This window comes from Zingiber officinale, chromosome 6B (genome assembly GCF_018446385.1).
Source record: "Zingiber officinale cultivar Zhangliang chromosome 6B, Zo_v1.1, whole genome shotgun sequence".
NCBI classification, from domain to species: domain Eukaryota; kingdom Viridiplantae; phylum Streptophyta; class Magnoliopsida; order Zingiberales; family Zingiberaceae; genus Zingiber; species Zingiber officinale.
Genome location: NC_055996.1, coordinates 99,735,315 through 99,757,611, shown reverse-complemented (window position 1 = coordinate 99,757,611; position 22,297 = coordinate 99,735,315). Strand labels below are relative to the sequence as shown.

The 22,297-nt window shown below is 33.8% G+C and overlaps 1 protein-coding gene across 1 annotated transcript; it reads left to right on the top strand.

Annotated features, from left to right (window-relative positions):
• The first annotated feature begins 12,141 nt into the window (after positions 1-12,141).
• Positions 12,142-17,861, top strand: LOC121988462. The gene is made up of 3 exons (XM_042541896.1): positions 12,142-12,583; positions 15,078-15,265; positions 17,230-17,861. The coding sequence occupies exons 1-3, from the start codon at positions 12,217-12,219 to the stop codon at positions 17,698-17,700; spliced, it is 1,026 nt and encodes a 341-aa protein (XP_042397830.1). The 5' UTR covers positions 12,142-12,216; the 3' UTR covers positions 17,701-17,861.
• Positions 17,862-22,297: the final 4,436 nt, after the last annotated feature.

The window sequence follows — 22,297 nt, the reverse complement described above, 5'->3', positions numbered from 1 at the left end:
TTAACACGTTCGACCCAAATCACCTTAAGTTATTAATTCTATTAAATATTAATTTCCATAATTGGTTCCCAGTACTGACGTGGCGAGGCACATGACCTTCTTGGATATGGGAGCAACCACCACCGACTAGACAAAACCTTTTATGGAAAGCTAATATTTAATTTCCTAAAATAACTTTAGGTTAACCGAAAAGAACAATCAAATCACAAAGAAAAATAAAACAAAAGAACACATCATCGAAAAACATATTCGAAATACTAGAATCGTAAGCCTCTTGTATTTGGTATTATTTCCATAAATAACTAGCATGATGCGGAAAGGAAAAATTACTAGTTATACCTTCTAGAAAAACCTCTTGATCTTCTATCGTATTCCTCTTCTAACCTCGGACGTTGTGTGGGCAACGTTCTTCCGAGATGAGAAACTACCAATCACCTTCTTTTTCCTTGCAAGTTTCGGCCATCAAAACATCTTCTAGGATGAAGAGCTTCGGTCACCACCACCATGCTCCAAGGGATGCTAGAAACGAGGCTTGCTTTCTCTCCTTCTTCTCCTTCCTTGATCCGGCCACTAACAAAAGCTCCACCAAGAGAATAGTTTCGGCCAACAAGAGGAGAGGAGAGAAATAGGGCCGGCCACACCACCAAGGAAAAGAGGGAGAAAAATAGAATAGAGTCGTTAGCCTTGAAGCCTCCTCTACCCCCTCTTTTATAATCCTTGATCCTGACAAATAAGGAAAATTTAATAAAAAATTTCCTTAATTCTTTTTCCATTGAAAAGGAAAATTTATTTAATTAAAATAATTTTCTTTCTCAATTTTATTTGGCCGGCCACATAAAAGCTACAAACAAGGAGAGTTTTAATTAATTAAAACTTCCTAATTTGTCTCCATAAATTTATAAAATTTCTCCAATAATTTAATCCCTTCATGATTGGTTTATAAAAAGGAAATTTAATAAATTAAAATCTTTCTTTTAAACATGTGGATAAAAAGAAAGTTATCTCTAAAAAATTAAAATCTCTTTTAATCTCCAAATAAGGAAAGATATCAAATCTTTTCTCAATCTTTTATAGAAACTAATAAAAGAGAATTATTAATTTTTAAACTTTCTTTTAAATCATGAACATGGTTAAAAAGGAAAGTTTTCTTAAAATTTAAAATCCTCCTTTAATCAACAAATAAGGAAAGATTTCAAATTTTAAACTCTCTTTTAAACATGTAGATGATTTACAAATAAGGAAAGTTTTTACCAAAAATTAAAACCATCCTTTTAAACTACAAATAAGGAAAGAGATTAATCTCTTCTCTTAATCTTTTGTAGAAAACTATAAAAGGAAATTTTTAATTTTTAAACTCTCTTTTAAAATCATGATATCCACATAAGAAATAATTTTAATAAAAATCCTTTTTAATATTCTAGTGGCCGACCACCTAAGCTTGGGACCCAAGCTTTGGCCGGCCACCTACATGGCTCATCCACTTGGTCTTGGCCGGCCCTAGCTTGGGTTCCAAGCTAGCTTGGCCGATTGGATGGGTAAGAAGGTGGGTATGCGGTGGGTATAAATCTCTATATACTAGAGGCTACGATAGGGACCGAGAGGAGGAATTGGTTTTGGTCTCCCGATGAAATTAAGCATCCCGTGTTCGCCCCAAACACACAACTTAATTTCATCAATAATAATTCATTCCACTAAAGAACTATTATTGAACTACCGCACCAATCCCAAATTACATTTTGGGCTCCTTCTTATTATGAGTGTGTTAGTCTCCCTGTGTTTAAGATAACAAATGTCCACTAATTAAGTAAGTTACTGACAACTCGCTTAATTAATATCTAGCTCCAAGAGTAGTACCACTCAACTTCATCGTCATGTCGGACTAAGTCCACCTGCAGGGTTTAACATGACAATCCTTATGAGCTCCTCTTGGGGACATTCTCAACCTATATCACTAGGACACAGTTTTCTTCTATAATCAACAACACACACTATAAGTGATATCATTTCCCAACTTATCGGGCTTATTGATTTATCGAACTAAATCTCACCCATTGATAAATTAAAGAAATAAATATTAAATATATGTGCTTGTTATTATATTAGGATTAAGAGCACACACTTCCATAATAACTGAGGTCTTTGTTCCTTCATAAAGTCAGTATAAAAGAAACGACCTCTAATGGTCCTACTCAATACACTCTAAGTGTACTAGTGTAATTATATAGTTAAGATAAACTAATACCTAATTACACTACGACCTTCCAATGGTTTGTTCCTTTCCATCTTGGTCGTGAGCTACTGTTTATAATTTATAAGGAACCGATAACATGATCTTCTGTGTGTGACACCACACACCATGTTATCTACAATATAAATTAATTGAGCAACTACATCTATCATAAATGTAGACATTTGACCAATGTGATTCTTATTTCTAGATAAATGTTTATACCAAAAGCTAGGCTTTTAGTATACACTCTAACAATCTCCCACTTATACTAAAAGACTAAGCTGTCATATCTGCTGCCATACATCTGATTCTCATGCCTTTCAAAAAGCTCTTGCCTTAAGGACCTTAGGTTATCATCTGATGCAATCTAGGCGGCAACAACTTCTCCTCGTTATACAATTTCCCGTATTGGGTAGTACTTGCGCTCTATTGTGTTTACTTGCCTTATAGACTCATGGTTTCTTCGAGTTTGTTACTGCACCATTATTATTACAATAAATTGTAATAATCTTTGGACAAACTAGAAATCATATCTAAGTCTATCTTGAGGTAATTAAGTCATTCAGCTTTTATGGCTACCTCAGAGGCTTGCCATATACTCAGCTTCTATGGTGGAGTCCAGAAAAACACCTATGCTTATCACTCTTCCATAGTTATGACTTTTCCTCCTAAAGTAAACACAAAACCCCGAGGTCGACTTATTATTGTCCCTATCCGATTGGAAGTCAAAATCCGTGTAACCCACAGGGACCAAATTAACTGCCTTGTAAGCTAGCATATAATCTCTAGCGCCTCTAAGGTACTTTAATATATGCTTTACTGCAGTCCAATGTCCTTGTCTAGGGTTACTTTGATATCTGCTAACTATGCCCTTGGCAAAACATATTTCTGATCTCGTGCATAGCATACATTAGGTTGTCTAACTGTCGAAACATAAAGAACTGCCTACATGTCCTCAATCTCCTTTGATGTCATCGGAGACATCTCTTTAGATAAAGACACTCCATGCTTAAAAGGTAAGAAACCTTTCGAGGAGTTTTGCATGCTTAAAATGAGCAAGGATTTTCCGATGTATCAAGCTTGGGATAAGTAAAATATATTTTTTCTTTTGATCCCTTATTACTTTGATCTCAAAAATATATACATTCTCCCAAGTCCTTTATATCGAATTATTTGGACAACCATACCCTTACTTCTGACAACATTTTGATATTGTTTCCAACTACCAAAAATGTTATCTACGTATAGTACAGGAAATACCACCACGTTTCCATCACACCTTTTGTGTACACAAGACTTATCCGTTTACTCAATAAATCCATAGGTCTGGATTACTTTGATAAATCGGATGTTCCAAGACCTTGAAGCTTTGCCTCAGTCCATAGACTGATTGAGCTTGCACACAAGATGCTCTTAGCCCTTTGCAATGAACCCTTCTGGTTGCTTTATATGGATGCTTTCATCAAGACTTCCATTAAGGAATGCTGTCTTGACATCCACTTGCCAAATAGATAAAAGAATCCGGATAGACTTAAGCATGGCTACCAGTGAAAAAGTTTCCTTTTTCATCAAGTCTTGCTTTGAAAGTTACTACCTTCCTTTCTATCCCTCTTTTCCTATTATAGACCTTTTTACACCCAAAGGCTTTTATACCATTTGGTGGTTCTACAAGCTTCCAGATTTTATTAGAATACATATATTCTAATTCTGTTATTCATTACTCTTTGCCAAGATGTTGCTTCTTTATCTTGGAGTGTTTCGTCATATGTCCGGAGATCAGGTTCATGTCCTCCAGGGATCGAGTCCAAAAACTCTCCCAAAACATGAATCTTTTTAGGTTGCCTAACAACCCTCCCACTACGACAAGGCACTTTCTGCAATTGTGTATCATTTGTGATACGTGTTGCAGTTTCTTTGTTGTATCTCATCTCGTACAGTTGGTACTAGATTAGACATGCCTTTTATTACTTCCTTAAGAACAAATTTTCTTATGGGCACATGGTTTATTACATAGTCCTTTTCTAAAAATTGGTCATTGATGCTAACAATGACCTTCTGATTTTTAAGACTATAAACCTACATTCATTTCACTAGGATAACCCACAAACAAGTGAATTCCTATCCAACTTATCATTGTCCCTCTTCTGCATATGTGCTGGACTACCCAAATCCGAATATGCTTCGAAATAGGTTTACGCCTATTCAGCAATTCTATATGAGTAGAGAGTTCTGTCTTTAGAAGGTACTATATTCACTCCCGTTTCCAGAGTATATCCTTAAAATGATTTTGATAATATTCTTTATAACTCATCAATCTACTTATTTCCATAAGAGTCCTATACCTTCTTTTCCTACACCATTCTTTTGGGGTGTACCAGGTGCAGTTAGTTGGGATTGAATCCCTACTTCTGATAAATGACTCCTAAATTCTCCCAAGAGGTACTTGCCACTACGATCTTACCATAGTGTCTTGATACTTTTACTTTGTAGTTTCTCCACATCAGCCTCGTACTCTTTGAACTAATCAAAGCACTTAGACTTGCGGCACATCAAGTAAATATATCCGTATCTCAAATAGTTGTCTATAAAATAGATGAAATATTTGAAACAATCCCTTGCCTGGATGCTCATAGGATCACACAAATCAGAATGAACCAATTCCAATATATCTTTGACTCCATACCCCTTAGACTTAAAAGCTTCTTGGTTATTTTTCCTTCCAAGTAAGACTCGTAGGTTGGAAAGATTTCCACTACTAATGAACCCAAAAGTTCATCAACTACCAATGAATCCTACTCAAGTTAATATAACCTAGCCTTAGAAGCCAAAGATATAATTGGTTCATTTTCGAAGATTACTTTCTCTTAAAGTTAGTAGATGTGTTACTAATTTCCATTTGTTGCATCGTGAGAGTTATTGGATTTATAAATTGCCAACCAACGTACCAGAACAGATAACTTCCCTCTTTTTCTTAATAACAACTTTGTTATTTAAAAGAGACAGAATATCAAGTTCTTTGAATAGTTTAGAAACTGAAAACTAGTTCTTTCTAAACTTGGTGCGTAAAGACAATTACTCAAAAATCCATGTTTTATTCTTATCAAAAGATAAACATCTCCCACTACAACAGCTATCATTTTTACAGTAGTGTCCATGTAGACGGTGTTTTAATTTTCATTTAGTTGTCGGGTTTCCTGGAACCCTGCAATGAATTGCGGACATGATTAATGGCATCTGTATCTACACTCCAGGTTCTGGTAGATAACACCAATAAACATGTTTCAACTAATGAATTAAATATACCTATATTGTTCTTAGTTCTAAGAAGACAGTCTACTTTAATGTCCAAGTCCTATTTCCAATCATTACAATTGGGATCACTAAGTCTTTTTTATAGTATGACTATTAGGGGATTGCAAACATTTTAAATCCTAAGAATGACAAAAATACTTGGTCAAGATCAACTCCTAAAAAATCCCCATGAATTTTGTATGTCACGATAGTGTGGACGTATACAAAATCGAAGAGGAGATTTTATTCATTAATTTTATTATCTCGTCAACTTTACTTTATGACGAATAAAATTAATAATTGATCTGTCTTTGATCAAATATTTGGTCAAAAACTTTTGAATTTAAAAAAATATTGATTCCTCAAACAATATTATTTAAATTCACCAACTCCTCAAACACCGTGAATTTTGCATGTCACGTTAGTGTGGACGTATACAAATTCAACATTTGTAAAAGGAGGGTTTTAACCCATTAATTTTATTATCTTGCCAACCTAACTTTTGACAAATAAAATTAATAGTTGGTATCATTTGGTCACACAAATAATAGCAGTGACTCCGATGGGGAGGATACTATTAGATGTGTCTAAGTGTATACCATTACTTGACACTAAGTCCATTAATAAGATTATGCCCCTTCCGTTGGGGAAGATCACACGCTCTTAATTAACTTCCTATAGTCATCCAAAAATGGAAGTCTGTTCTAGTGATCCACAAACAAGCTCATCCGTTATGGAGGAAGGCACTCAGAGCCAACGCGCAAGCTTGTTTGCATCACTTACAAACCAGTAATGGAGACCATGAGATTTACTTAAAAATCCCTCTCCCACTTAGTTATTTATAAATGAGGAATTTTAACTATGCTAGCCTACTAAATATGTAAACTAACATGCAGACAATATAAAAGCAATAAATAGAAAATCTAATTTTCAACTATTATGGCTTTTATCTCTTGTTGTCCTCCGTGTGTTGTCATCCCAAGCTGCTGCCATATTTGGCCACTGCCACCGGGTCTAGCTGTCGCATCCATCTTGCTCCTAGTTCCGCTGCGCCTCTGGTCCTTAGAAGGTTCCACGCTTTGCAAGATTCGATCCGCGACATAAATAGAATTTTACATTTTGATCCTATATTCTTCGAAGGAATGTACATGTAAACTAGATCGAACATAAAATAAAATTTACATCCATCGATCCTATATTCCATAAAAGGAATGTACATGTAACTAGATCAAAAATAAAATCCTAATAAAACTAAATACAGCTCCTGCTGTATTTTATAATACAATCATGCACACACAACAAAATGCCCTTGACATGTCCAAGGGTCCAATCACACACATAATAATTATAAGCCATAATAGTTGGATCCTGCATCCACAAAGTTAGCACATCCTACTATTAACCTGCCTAAATTATGTATGACATGTGCATAATTAAACTAATACCAAATACACAGAGGCAAAACCCTAGCTCTGATACCAATTGTTGGTTGCTACTCGAAAAACCTAGAGGTTCCACTGTACAAAAATTTTGTACAAAGGTCTGAACCTTTTCCCAGCTACCATGTGTTCTTTTAAATTAAATTTTGGATCGCCTGCGAAACTTAACACGTTTGATCCAAAACTTAATCTATTTGTTCTTTTAAGTTTTGACTTGGATCTCCTGCGGAACTTAACACGTTCGACCCAAATCACCTTAAGTTATTAATTCTATTAAATATTAATTTCCATAATTGGTTCCCAGTACTGACGTGGCGAGGCACATGGCCTTCTTGGATATGGGAGCAACCACCACCGACTAGACAAAACCTTTTATGGAAAGCTAATATTTAATTTCTTAAAATAACTTTAGGTTAACCGAAAAGAACAATCAAATCACAAAGAAAAATAAAACAAAAGAACACATCATCGAAAAACATATTCGAAATACTAGAATCGTAAGCCTCTTGTATTTGGTATTATTTCCATAAATAACTAGCATGATGCGGAAAGGAAAAATTACTAGTTATACCTTCTAGAAAGACCTCTTGATCTTCTATCGTATTCCTCTTCTAACCTCGGACGTTGTGTGGGCAACGTTCTTCCGAGATGAGAAACCATCAATCACCTTCTTTTTCCTTGCAAGTTTCGGCCATCAAAACATCTTCTAGGATGAAGAGCTTCGGCCACCACCACCATGCTCCAAGGGATGCTAGAAACGAGGCTTGCTTTCTCTCCTTCTTCTCCTTCCTTGATCCGGCCACTAACAAAAGCTCCACCAAGAGATAAGTTTCGGCCAACAAGAGGAGAGGAGAGAAATAGGGCCGGCCACACCACCAAGGAAAAGAGGGAGAAAAATAGAATAGAGTCGTTAGCCTTGAAGCCTCCTCTACCCCCTCTTTTATAATCCTTGATCCTGACAAATAAGGAAAATTTAATAAAAAATTTCCTTAATTCTTTTTCCATTGAAAAGGAAAATTTATTTAATTAAAATAATTTTCTTTCTCAATTTTATTTGGCCGGCCACATAAAAGCTACAAACAAGGAGAGTTTTAATTAATTAAAACTTCCTAATTTGTCTCCATAAATTTATAAAATTTCTCCAATAATTTAATCCCTTCATGATTGGTTTATAAAAAGGAAATTTAATAAATTAAAATCTTTCTTTTAAACATGTGGATAAAAAGAAAGTTATCTCTAAAAAATTAAAATCTCTTTTAATCTCCAAATAAGGAAAGATATCAAATCTTTTCTCAATCTTTTATAGAAACTAATAAAAGAGAATTATTAATTTTTAAACTTTTCTTTTAAATCATGAACATGGTTAAAAAGGAAAGTTTTCTTAAAATTTAAAATCCTCCTTTAATCAACAAATAAGGAAAGATTTTAAATTTTAAACTCTCTTTTAAACATGTAGATGATTTACAAATAAGGAAAGTTTTTACCAAAAATTAAAACCATCCTTTTAAACTACAAATAAGGAAAGAGATTAATCTCTTCTCTTAATCTTTTGTAGAAAACTATAAAAGGAAATTTTTAATTTTTAAACTCTCTTTTAAAATCATGATATCCACATAAGAAATAATTTTAATAAAAATCCTTTTAATATTCTAGTGGCCGACCACCTAAGCTTGGGACCCAAGCTTTGGCCGGCCACCTACATGGCTCATCCACTTGGTCTTGGCCGGCCCTAGCTTGGGTTCCAAGCTAGCTTGGCCGGCCCCATTGGATGGGTAAGAAGGTGGGTATGCGGTGGGTATAAATCTCTATATACTAGAGGCTACGATAGGGACCGAGAGGAGGAATTGGTTTTGGTCTCCCGATGAAATTAAGCATCCCGTGTTCGCCCCGAACACACAACTTAATTTCATCAATAATAATTCATTCCACTAAAGAACTATTATTGAACTACCGCACCAATCCCAAATTACATTTTGGGCTCCTTCTTATTATGAGTGTGTTAGTCTCCCTGTGTTTAAGATAACAAATGTCCACTAATTAAGTAAGTTACTGACAACTCGCTTAATTAATATCTAGCTCCAAGAGTAGTACCACTCAACTTCATCGTCATGTCGGACTAAGTCCACCTGCAGGGTTTAACATGACAATCCTTATGAGCTCCTCTTGGGGACATTCTCAACCTAGATCACTAGGACACAGTTTTCTTCTATAATCAACAACACACACTATAAGTGATATCATTTCTCAACTTATCGGGCTTATTGATTTATCGAACTAAATCTCACCCATTGATAAATTAAAGAAATAAATATTAAATATATGTGCTTGTTATTATATTAGGATTAAGAGCACACACTTCCATAATAACTGAGGTCTTTGTTCCTTCATAAAGTCAGTATAAAAGAAACGACCTCTAATGGTCCTACTCAATACACTCTAAGTGTACTAGTGTAATTATATAGTTAAGATAAACTAATACCTAATTACACTACGACCTTCCAATGGTTTGTTCCTTTCCATCTTGGTCGTGAGCTACTGTTTATAATTTATAAGGAACCGATAACATGATCTTCTGTGTGTGACACCACACACCATGTTATCTACAATATAAATTAATTGAGCAACTACATCTATCATAAATGTAGACATTTGACCAATGTGATTTTTATTTCTAGATAAATGTTTATACCAAAAGCTAGGCTTTTAGTATACACTCTAACAAAAAGAAGAGATAATGAAGAGAGAGAAAATAATGAAAGAATGTGTGTAATGAGAGATAATACAGAGAGAAAATGGCAGAGAATGTGTGGTGAGAGAGAATAAGGAGAGAGAAATGATAAGAGAGAAAAAGTATATTGAGAGAGAAATGTGATGATAGAATGAGAAGAGAGAAAAGTATGATGAGAGAGAACAAGGAGAGAGAGTTAAATAAAAGAAATATTTAACAAATATATTAAGAGTATTTTCGTCCAAAACTTAATTTTTATTCTTATTTCATCAAAACCCAAAGGAGGGGGGTGAATTTCATTCATACCTAAATTTTTGGATTTCATTCCAAAATCTTCATTCCATTCCTATTAACCAAACACAAGGTTTGAGAATGAATCCATTCCATCATTCCCAAATCTCTAAACCAAACATTACCTTAGTATTTCTTATTCATTAGGATTAGAATCGTAACCACGCGGGATGATAGGTTTTTAAACTGTACCTACTTTCCAATTTATCCTACCAGCTGACGGAGAGAGGATCATTCATCTCAAATTTGATATTACTAATTTAATATATTTTTTATTAGTCAGGTTAAATTGATTTAATTGAAATTGTATAAATAAAAAAATTAAATGAACTCATCAAAATTTCTAATAAAATTTAAATAAATAAATTTATTAATTCAATTTTTATCAAATGAATTGAACTTTTTAATAATAATATATTTCTATTCGATTTTAACTTTTTGTAGTGACATTTAGAACGTGTAATTATTTATCATTATTAGTAGTAAGTTTAAGGAGGCGTTTGGTTAAATAATGGGATTCACTATGGATATGGATTTGATAGTAGGGTGGAATGGGAATAGGAATGGAAATGAAACCCATCAAGTTATATGGGTTTGGTTGATTTCCATAAATCTAGTAATCATTCCCAAATCCACAATCCAAACACTATCTTTTACTATCATTCCATTCCCTCATTCCCAAACCCATCAACCAAACATCCCCTAAGAACGTAATATCGAGATATCACTGAAGATACTATCTCTCATTCAAACATGTATATATGTAAATAGTATTCCCTATTTAAATTTCTAACAATTGTTATGGTAGTAAACGGAAATGAAATATGTATATATAGAATAATAGAATTTTTTAGCCTCCTCAGTAGCTGTGAGCGGTAGCAATGAGTGCCTCTCATATCACAGCTGGTTATGCTAATAAACTTTTTGCATTTAGAGTTTTGAGATTCCATTATAATATTATGTAAAAAAATTTAAATTGAAATATTTTTTAGATGTGTAGGGTTACATGTGCAGAATATTAAAATTATATATGATTTTATTATTCCACATCCCTTATCCTAATGTTTTTTTCATTTTGAAAATTTTCGGTGCTTAATATTAAAACTCAGAAAAAAAAACCTGAATAGGATATCCACAGACAAAAAAACAAACTTTTGTTACGTTTGTGCGCATCAAGATAGATCCACTAGACCGTAAATGTAAGGATCAATCTAAGTCCATTTGTATTAACGGAATTTGATGATCCCCACCTATTAAATTGGTGAGATCATTAAATCCCATCAATCTATCTGTCTTGGTTCAAGAGCGGACCAAGATAAACTATATATATAACCTAATGTTAACTTATGGGTCTTGCACTGTGGACTTATCCACAACTCCACAGGCATGATTTATTTTTTTTAATTTTTTTTTAATTATATCAATAAAATTTTATCTTAATTTAGGAGTTGGGTAATAGATGCGACACCCTCTTAATGATGATAATACAAATAATCGACATTTTTTTAAAAAATTTATTTGATAAACATAGGCCGGTTAAATCATATCAAATTTGAAATTAAATTTTCTTAGACTTAATGATAATTTTAAATTTTTATATTTTAAAGATTATTTAGATAATCAGTAAATTTAATATTATAAAATATTTTATTTTTATTTATAAGTTTGATAAAAGTATTTATTTTGTACATATTGTCCATATAATAATTTAAAATATGTAATACATATATATATATATATATATGAGTAAATATTGCTGGCCAGAATCTGACCAACTAGAAATCTCTATCTCCCAATTAAAATGCATGCATGGACATGCATATAATTAATGTGGCCATATGAAATTACTAAAATACCCATGCATATGCATGCATGCATATATTCTAGCTGACTAAATTCTGGCCATTTAGCAATACCCTATATATATATAGCTTTATTTATTTAATTGATATTATAAAAATAAATAAAATTTAATAACAAACTTCCACACCGACATGTATTTATTTAGTTAATAAAACAAATACTTTTAAATGTTAATGGTGGGACCTGTTCTTTTTTTTAAAAAAAAAAATAACCCGGTTCAGTGGACCCCTTCCCGACGTAAGCAATAGGAAAAAAGGGAATAAAATAAATGAATATCTGAAAATATTTACTTTGCCCTCTCTTCTCGCCTTCTCCTCCGCCTCCCCGATTATTCGCTGCCGTCTCCTCCCTTCCCTTGCCACAAAACCCTAGCAATGGCCGTGCGGGGATTCCGTGGGGTGAGGGACGATCTCTCCGAGCTCGGACGCCAATTCCTCGACATAGCCTGCTTCCTCTCCCCTCTCCTCACCCCGGCCCACCACGACTCCCCGCCGCCGTCCCCTCGCCCCGCCTCCTCACCTTCACCTCCGCCATCTCGCGCGGAGATCAGCGGTGGCTTCCGCAGCGGACTCTCCCGCCTCTCCGGTGCGTTGCGTGTCCTAGCGGACCGAGATAGGGCATTGGGTGATTTGGAGGTGGGGTCGAGTGACGTCGGGGTTTCGGAGGATGTTCTCGAGTTCGTAGATGATCTCGTCAAGTGCCCCGAGTCGTGGCTGGAGTTTCCGGTGCCTATAGACGGCGGTAAACTCCTTTGCTTCTTAATTCAGTGATTAGATATGTCAAAATTTGTATTTTCTCCCTTACAGACTGGTTCACACGGCATAGGCCAAAATTTATACCATTTACTCCAAGTTTAAATCCTTTATATTTTTGATAGAAAATACCATTTGGTTTTTTCTCGATTTTTCAAATTTTGTCGTACACATTTTTACATCATTCTCTACAAGTTTTCATTGCTTTTCTGTTCTTAGAGAGGCAAAGTTAAAACTATTTATGCAGAGTCAAATAGTTAGTGAGGACAATTGTCTTTTGTTATGATAACTCAAATTATTTTAGAACATTAGTCTGTGTAATATGCATTTTGGACCAGGTTATCATTGTTTCATTTGGTCTATGTGAAAAGTTCATGGATCAGCAAATGGGTGATGAATTACTGTGTATTAATGTTAGACGTACTTTTTGAAATATCCTGATCAACTTGATTTCCATCAATTTAACAGCACATGGAAAATTTCACAAAATGATATTTCTGAAAAGAGATAGATGCTAAAATTCCTCTTACTTCTAACTTCCCTATTTCCTATATATCCCCTTTATTTTCTTTCAAATAACTCTGTTCCCTTTAGACAATTTCTTGGATGCTTATAAACTATCAACCTATGGCCCTTTTTATGAAGCAAATTAATTTAAAAAATCAACATCTGGAAACTAATCTCCATATAGTGTTCATTCCTGTTTTCCTTGTCTCTTTACATCTTAAGGGACCTTGGATCCTATCGATTAGAAATTAGAGCCATCAATCCACTATCCAAGTATCCAACTACAACACACTCCCCCTTTCCAAGTTGTAGCTGCCTACAAATTCTGGCATTGGCATCCCACACCCACACCTCTTCAATTATCTAACTTTGAGTGATCTTTTAATATTGTTTTTTCAGGCCCATGCCTATTACCATCATAGAAGATCATTGATGCTTTGTGTTCTCCTTAATGTGGATTCCCTTTTTTAAAGATTAATATTTTTAGTTTCCTTGTTTTTTTTTGTAGTATAATGAAGGAAAAGATGTTGTCCATAAAGTCTGTATGCGGTACTACAGTTAATCTGAATTATCCATGAATCTCAATGACCAAGAATTGGCAATTGGTGTGTAAAAGAACCATAGAATACCAAGAATCTCAGATAAATATTTGTTTTTATCAATTTTTTCATTCAATTTATTTCAAATAAGTCGTATCTTATTTAAACCAATGAATAGAGCTAGGGTTATAGTTAAAGCAGCCAATAGAAAACCAAAATAACTAGTTAGAGTAAGCATGAAAGAGCTAATTTAGATATGTTCCCTTGCTACATATGCTGATAAAGCACTTACCTGAATTAAAATTTTGCTCTACTTCAAAAGAATAGAATTTGATTCCAAAACAATGTCTAGTGGTTTTTAGCTAGATAAAAAATAGGTGGTAGAATTTGAGGCAATCTCAATGTCAGAGTTGAGAAGTTCAAGGATAAAGATAAATCCTAGTAATTTAAAAATTAACTATATGAAGTCAGGCGTTAATGAGAAAGATGTACTAAGAGATACTGAAGTTCCTCTAGGATAGTGAAAGGAACATACATATTATTTCAACTTTGATAATAGTTGTTAGTCCCTTCTAGGGGACCCCGCGTGGCGGGAACTTCATGTACCGGGCTGCCCTTGTTTTTTTAATAATAGTTGTTGGTCCCTGTGACACTTCTATTGGAATTATCACACTGAAACCTTGCTACGAACTTCCATCATCCACTACACCTGTGTAGACATCTACAACAATCTCCATTGTCATCATTTCGAACACAAGCAAGCATCATCGAGCAACAATCCTCTGCCTATTATCTGTTGTTCCCTAAAGATTCTCCGCCAATGAGTGTGTGATCAAGTGTGACATCATTCTTGAGGTTCACAGGTTTATGAGTATTGCAATTAGCTAGACGGCATTTGCACCAACACCTTCACTTTTCTCAAGGTAAACTTAGCACAGTGCATTCTCCTTCCTTGACCGGAAGACTTCCTACTCAATGACGATTTTATATAAATTGTTTTCTGCTTCCACCAGATCTGGTCAAATTTGGGTAGATGGATCATTAGATCTACACTTGTATAGGATATTTGTAGCCTAGTTTGTGTGGCATAGCTTACGCAATATGATATATAGAGTCAGATTAGTTGATGATTCTTTATACTGATTTAATATCAATAATATAAGAGATTTTTTTGAAGTTTTGTTGCTTTCTATATGTTTGAACATGATGCCAGATGATTGCTAGATTCTTTCCCTTGGTACTAAATTGCCCTTATGATATGTAAAAGGTATTTACTAGACAGTTGACAGATTATCCACCCTGGGGATAAAAACAATTTGCCACTATGAGTATTCACTTTGTTTTAATCTTATCTTTGCTATATCTCATGTATTTGATATTGTGATGTTCAGTGACTTATGGAAATTGACCACAATTTGTTTCTCATTATTATTGCAGAGTTTGATATGTCTCACACTCAAAGAGAGCACATTTCAACTGTTCAACACTTTAAGCCTAGTTTACAATCTCTTCGACTTAGACTTTGTACCACCCACTTGAGTGAGGATTCTTTCTGGAAGATATACTTCGCTCTATTGCATCCCAAGCTGAACAAGCATGATTCTGAATTGCTATCTACTTGTCAGGCAAGAAATTTGCTTCTTGTGTTTCACATGAGTTACACAAGTTTTAGGATGATTATTTCTAGGAATCTCAAGAGGACTTTGTCATTACTCTTTGTTGCTTCCAATTTCTGTTTCATGTTTCAATTGATGAGCTCTTGGACAATTTTTTGAATACACTGATTGTCCCTATGGAGCATATTGACTTGCATACTATACTAAAAAAAGGCACTTAGGAGTTAGGACGTTGGTTTCCCTGTGAGTCCGAGTGAGATTTGTTGAGTTTAACAAAACTAGAATTTTGACCATTTAACGATATCAATTTAACAAGATGCATGATGCTTTTGTGTTAGGAATTTATTAGCTTATTGAGGTAGGTTAAATTCTTCCAATTTGCTGCTTGCAAAGAGGATGCCTGTGTCACAGGCTGCGAACTTTGGTTGGGTGCTATGCTATCTTAGATAAGGAACTTTTTCCTTGTTTGCTTAAGTTAATTTATCACTCTAAGACGACATGAACTAAAGATGCTAGAAACACAAAGATCGGTATTTCTGCTTGGATGCTTACAAATGATGGCGGGCACCCCTATTTATAGTAGAGGATCCCTTCAAACTACGTCCTAATACATGTAATACAAATGCAGTACAATAAAGTACATTTTAGTACATGTGTAATGTAAGTGCAGTATAACAAGTACATTCTAGTATGTGTGTTGTACAAGTGTTCCGGTGACTGAGTACTCTGTACCTGGGTGCAGTCGTAGACTGTCTATCATCTATGATAGCAAGCAAGAGAGGATGAGTCACTAGTTTCATTGTAAACGGATGTTGAATTGTTTTTACATTTCAAGTTCAAATGGGCATGACTTTGAGCTCAGCATAATATATTATGGTGCTGAAAATTAGTATAGCCCATTCATCACAATTTAGGCAAAGCTTTCTTGCTATTTTTTTAAACAGGGTTTGGCCTCCTTCTGCAACTTGGGTCAGATTTATTAATATCCTCACCTGAACTTTTTTTAGTGTTTACTAATTGAAATTGTGTTGATCTTTCTTTGAGTATAACCTTTTTAGTTTTGCATAGATTTATTATTTCTTCTTGTTAGCAACCTTAAAACAATCTATTATGATCTATTTCGTTTGATGTGTAAAATATATATTGAAAAAAACATGTTATATAATTTTGAGATCAGAGATCTGTATTTCCTTGTCTATGACCAAATAGCCAACCTGTTTATACACATTTCTATATCTAGAAACGTAATTTTTGATCACTTCCCTGTGTTAATTAGTGATGGTACACTACCTTGAACATATAAAAAAGGGCACTTACAGAAGCTAATCCCACTTTGTGATTTGCATGCTGTAAACATTCAAATAGGCGCCACTCTGTTTTAGAGTGGTTAGATAAGATGGATCAATCAGAAATTTGAATTGAAGGAAGAGGTGTCAAACAGGCCAGGCCACCTGCAACCGAGTTAGTCATGCTGTGCTAAGTTCACACCAGGGGCTTAGCCTGCATGTCGGGTTGGGACAGCCTGTGTGCCAACTTGTTCAAAAATTTAAAAATATAACATAATAGAAAAAATTTAAAAATATAACACATACTATTCTTAGTAAAAGACGAGAATAATTTGCTTGTGTGGCTTTTAATAAAGCATGTTCATGCTATTATATAGATTATAGCTTTCTCAACCAAGCAACATGTAGTCGTAGGCTTGATGCTGTAGTTTTACCAGTGTTATTTGCTTTCACATGTTGCTAATCCTTGAACTTTTTTGTTTGACACACAAAAAAAAGTCATTATCGTCTTATTGGCTACTATGATAGGGCCAGCATTGGTTTTTTCTCAATATGATTGTTTTATTTCTTGTTTGCTTTTCAACTTAAGGTAGAGCTTATTTAAAGCCACTCTACATTCTATAGTTCGCGTAATAGTTTGGGTTTTTGGTATATTTCATTTTGACGATGATATTCTTCTGTTGTTAGATTGTGGATTCAATGCGCATAAAGGCAAAAGAAATAAGCAACAGGGAGGCAACACAATCTCATGTCCCGGATTCACAGAGTTCGACTCTGTCGGCAACAGATAAATCAGTCAGTATCCAGCAAGAGCATGGCGATGCATGGCAAGACACAACGATGGTCAAGACACAGTCACAACAAAGCATCGATCGGTGGTCTGAGGTCTCTGGTGGAGCTGATGGAGCAACGATGCTTCATCCTGATGGCATTTCGTTTGGTAACAAGGGAAATGCCTTGGTGATGGAGAAATACATGGATTCTCTCTTCCCCAAAGAACAGGGGCATCTACCTCCTTACCTGAGGAGGAAACATATTTCCACAGATGAGGAAAACGTGAGGTATCGAAAAGGATCGAAATTGAAGGTGTCCTCCGACGAGGAGTCTAGTGATTGGCAAGCTGTTGAAGACTCAGATTTTGAAGTCCTTGAGAAATAGCCTCTGCAGCCTCCACAATCTAACATGAAGTTTCTTTTCTATATTCTCGTTGTAAATAACATTTGGTAAAGCTCTTCATGTCTCAGACAATCTACTTATTTATAATCCCTGTAAATTTCTGTAATTGTTTATGCCCATCAAGTGGAATCATTTAACTACAAGTAATTTTATCCATCTTTCATATACATTTTCTATACATAATCTTATTTTGGATAAGAAATTATTAAATTTATTTTACAGATAATAATGATATTCTACGCTACGCTTCGCACGGCTGCCTTCCCAAATGAGTTCCACTGTCTATGTACCAAAGATAACTGAACTCTGGAGAATGCAACATAGTGCATAAGCATCACCTTTTTTTCTAAAAAAAAATCTAAAGTAGCACAAAAGATATTTGCAAATTCTAACAGTTGCATTCTTGTTGATTTTGATTGCTTCTGGTTATTTCATAAGCTGCTAACTATGTGTTCTCTTTTACTGACAATAACATTGAAATTATTCTCAATTCCCTGCATTTTTTACTTATAGAACTGAATTTATGGAAGGACAATTGTGCCAATTGTTGTCAGAAAATAACTGATTAAAATATACAACTCCTTTGTAATTAAAATTTATAAATTATAAGTTATACCCGAGAATTAAAGATTTGAAAAATTAAATCCTAATTTTAAAATGTATTAACTCATATATCATGGATATATTGTATATCTCTTATATCTAAGAAAATTTTAAAGAGTAACTGTTGGATCATTATTATGTGTCGATCATGTAAAATAATAGATTCATGATGTCTTCCTTTCTTTATGGATGTTTGAAAAAAACTTTTAAAATGACTTAAGACACTGTTCTAATACAGTTTCTGTCTAACATCAACTGAATCCTATAATTTAAAAATTTTTAACCAAACTTGTTAAACTTTTCAAAATCAAAGAGTTTATAAGGTGATATTTTTATAGATAATTGAAGTGCAAAGGATCATACATCCGATCCACTTTTTTGTGCTATTATAAAAAGAGCTTATTGTCGAAATCCTAAAACCCTTCACTGCAGAGTCACAATTAGTGTGGATTTATAGATGGAAATGCTTGATGCCGTCTGAGGTAGGGTTTGAGTGAAGGAACAATTTCGCCACTAAATACAGTTACAATTGAAGAGTTACTAAGAGTGACAAGACATGCATGAGCTGAGAGAGAGGGAGAAAAATGATCATTCCATCATGATTACTATTATTTTTAAATTAAAATGATTCAAAATGTGATTCAGATATTTGAAAAATGAAGACAGAGTAAAGGAGATTGATGGGAAGATTAAAATGAGAATTCCACGTTACTTTACTATGTCCTTTGATGAATACACAACTATAATACGTCATTTAATAATTTCCATATTCAAAGTACGCCTGCTTTTTTGATAAATTGCCGAAAAATTTGACCATACAATTTGATGCACAGAGTGGTGACTGGTGAAGGAGAAGCATGTGCTGGCTGAAAGATTAAAAAGTGCAGAAGCTGCACCGAAAAAGTTTGATGAAGAATTAAAGAGATATGCAACAGAAACAGTGACTAGAGAGGAAGTTACGCAGTCACTCGAAGATGAAGTGCGGAGATTAACACAAACTGTTGGACAAACAGAGGGAGAAAAAAGGGCGAAAGAAGAACAAGTTGCTCGTTGTGAAGCGTATATCCATGGAATGGAAGCTAAGTTGCAAGCATGCCAGGTATATTTCTTTGTTTTAGTTTTAGTGTGAGTGTTTACAATATGAGTGCTTGATGGTTCTCACAGCTATCTTTCTAAAAAAAAATTGAGTCCCGGTTTCACCTTATACCTTCGTGGACTATTTCTTCAGAGCATGTGGTTTGCATGAAAAGGTTCCAACAATTTATAACTGCCTTTTGAAAATGCTTACGGGTGTCCAGCGATATATAACATTGCTTTTGAATGTTGTTAAACTCTAAGCTGGGTAGTTGTCAAGTATAGCAAACAATTTACTCTGATATTTAAGGGAACGCAGATCTGTCCAAGATGTAGTGCTTAAGCAACCATGCGAATAGCATACTATTATTATCTATCTCACAACATTGTGCTATTTCTCTTTCCCTTTTCCAAGAAAGGAAAAATATATTGTGTCAGGTAACCGCATGAGGTTTTTTATTGCACAATTTACCTACTTTATTCCTAGAGTTAATTTGTCGGATCAGGTGACAAAAGTTGATTCGCGCTACTAGCCATTAGTATAGATTGAAAAGGTATGCCCAGATATTAAATTTCGACCCTGAAATATTATGTGATAATACTTCATATTTTAACGATCGGCCACCGGGACATTAATTTGTCGGATCAGACCTTTACATGAGAATGTGCTGTCGTGTATAAATAAGAGAAGAAACATATTCCGGGGAAATAGTTTGGTAATAATTGGAATGAAAGAAAATTCCGATGGAGTTAGCAGCTACAAATGAAAATATGACCAGTGCTCAGTAGACATGATATTTATGTTCCTTTTTAAATTATAGTTGATATAATTGAACTGATAAGATCTGTGGGAAGATGAAGTTAAGTATATGTGATTTTTATTTAAATGCAATTTTAGTCGCAATCAACTCTGTATAAAGGTGTAAATAATTAGGACTTGATAAAAATTTGTTTATGTTTGTTCAATATATATAAGATTAATTAAATAAATAAGCTTGAACAGTTCGTTAAGTTAAACAAACAAGCTTGAACACATATGTGTTCAGTTCATTAACGTTCGTGAATAATATTCGTGAATAATGTTCATGAACAATATTCATGAACAATGTTCACGAACCATATTCATTAATAAAACTCTTTTCAATATACTAAATAAACAATAAAATAAAATAAAAAAAATTTAAATTTAAATTATCAAGCTCAATAATTAATCAAACAATCAAACAAGCTTAAATTGAGAGCTTGATAACATCTAAATGAACCAAGTTCGAATCAAGCTCAAACCAAGCTTGAACCAAGCTCAAACCAAGCTTGAACCAAGCTCAAACCAAGCTTGAATTAAGAGCTTGATAACATCTAAACGAACTAAGCTCAAGCCAAGTTTTAAACAAGCTCAAGCTCATAAAAAAAAAATCAAGTCAAGCTTGAACACTCATTTCAAAAGCTTGGTTCATTTTAAGCTCGGCTCGGCTCGGCTTGATTATCTTATCAAATAAGTTTGAACACCTCAAAGCTCGGCTCGGCTTAACTTGTTTACAATCCTATAAATAATTGTGTTTATGTTCACGGATTGACACAGTTGATATTTGATAAATTCATGTGTCGTATCACGAGTATCAAACACAATTAAGTTCTGAATCCACCTTAGTAAAACACAATTAAGTTCTGAATCCACCTATACTAAGGTAGTATAGAAATGATTTGGATCATCTCATCTCTCATAATGACATAATCTTAATATTAAGATAGTATGTTATTACTTTTAAATTTTTGATAACTTAAAGGAATTCCAGGAGACAAGACAATACAAATTAAATAAAATAAAATGTATGAATTAAACCAACTACTAGATATGAGTCGATGTGACTTGTGAGATCCAGATTTGATGATGGGGATGATGGATGACTTGACTTCCTTATTGATGAATAGAGGTTCAAATTATATAGATCTGGATCAAAAACCCATATCACTCCAGATTTCCTCTTGCCCTTCAAATCAAGCTGTACATGATCCAACTCAACTCAAATGCATGACTCTTTACATTTTCTACCGAATCAAATTTAAAATATAAGAAATAATATTAAATAGATTTCTACTCGTAAAACATAATACGAAATTAAGGATATGAAAAAGTAAAAAATAAAATTATGTATAAGAATCAAATAATGCCTCAAAATACTAGTTATATGAGTGTTTTCTCCATTTAGTCTTGAGGTAAATTTTTAGCAAGTTTAAAGTATCTCGTTGGGTGTTTGACCTCCCCTATATAAAGGATTGATGTGTTAGGACAAAATGTCCTTATAATTTATCTGTATGTATCTTATCGTGATGCTAATAATACTAGATCCTTTGTGGTAAGTTGTATCATGATTTGCTCCCATAAATAATTATGTTTATGCTCTCACGGGTGTAACCGAATTGGTACTAAAATACGGTTTGTCACTAAAGAGACATGATTTGATTCAATAAGTACAAATACAATTTCAAATTATCTCGTGTCCTCTATTTAAGAAGATCATTCAACTAAAACTAAGTAAGTTTCCGAAATTTATCCCCTCCCAAATGGTATGAGACCACTTTGAAAGGGTTTAGGCGACAAAGGTGACGGCTTTACCACCCCACTAAATAATCAAGTTTATATTTATTCATCTATCTATTTATTTATCAAACTTATTTATTAAAAATATTATCAAGGTTAAATTCAACTTAGACTTGTTCATAAATATTATTTAAAATTTTATTCAACCTCAACTATCAATATTATTATTTTTATAAATTATATTAACTTTTATTCAATCATAAAATTTATACTATTTTTTAACATAGTATGAATACTAAATTTAAAATAAAAAAATACAAAATATATTAAACAATTAATTTTTATATAAATTAATAAATAAAT

What these genes read in the sequence shown, in the direction of transcription:
- LOC121988462 (XM_042541896.1), top strand. Translation starts at nt 12,217, where the DNA reads ATGGCCGTGCGGGGATTCCGTGGGGTGAGGGACGATCTCTCCGAGCTC. An exon ending in TCCGGTGCCTATAGACGGCG is followed by an intron (nt 12,584 to 15,077) that starts GTAAACTCCTTT and finishes TTATTATTGCAG; the next exon opens with AGTTTGATATGTCTCACACT. An exon ending in AATTGCTATCTACTTGTCAG is followed by an intron (nt 15,266 to 17,229) that starts GCAAGAAATTTG and finishes TTCTGTTGTTAG; the next exon opens with ATTGTGGATTCAATGCGCAT.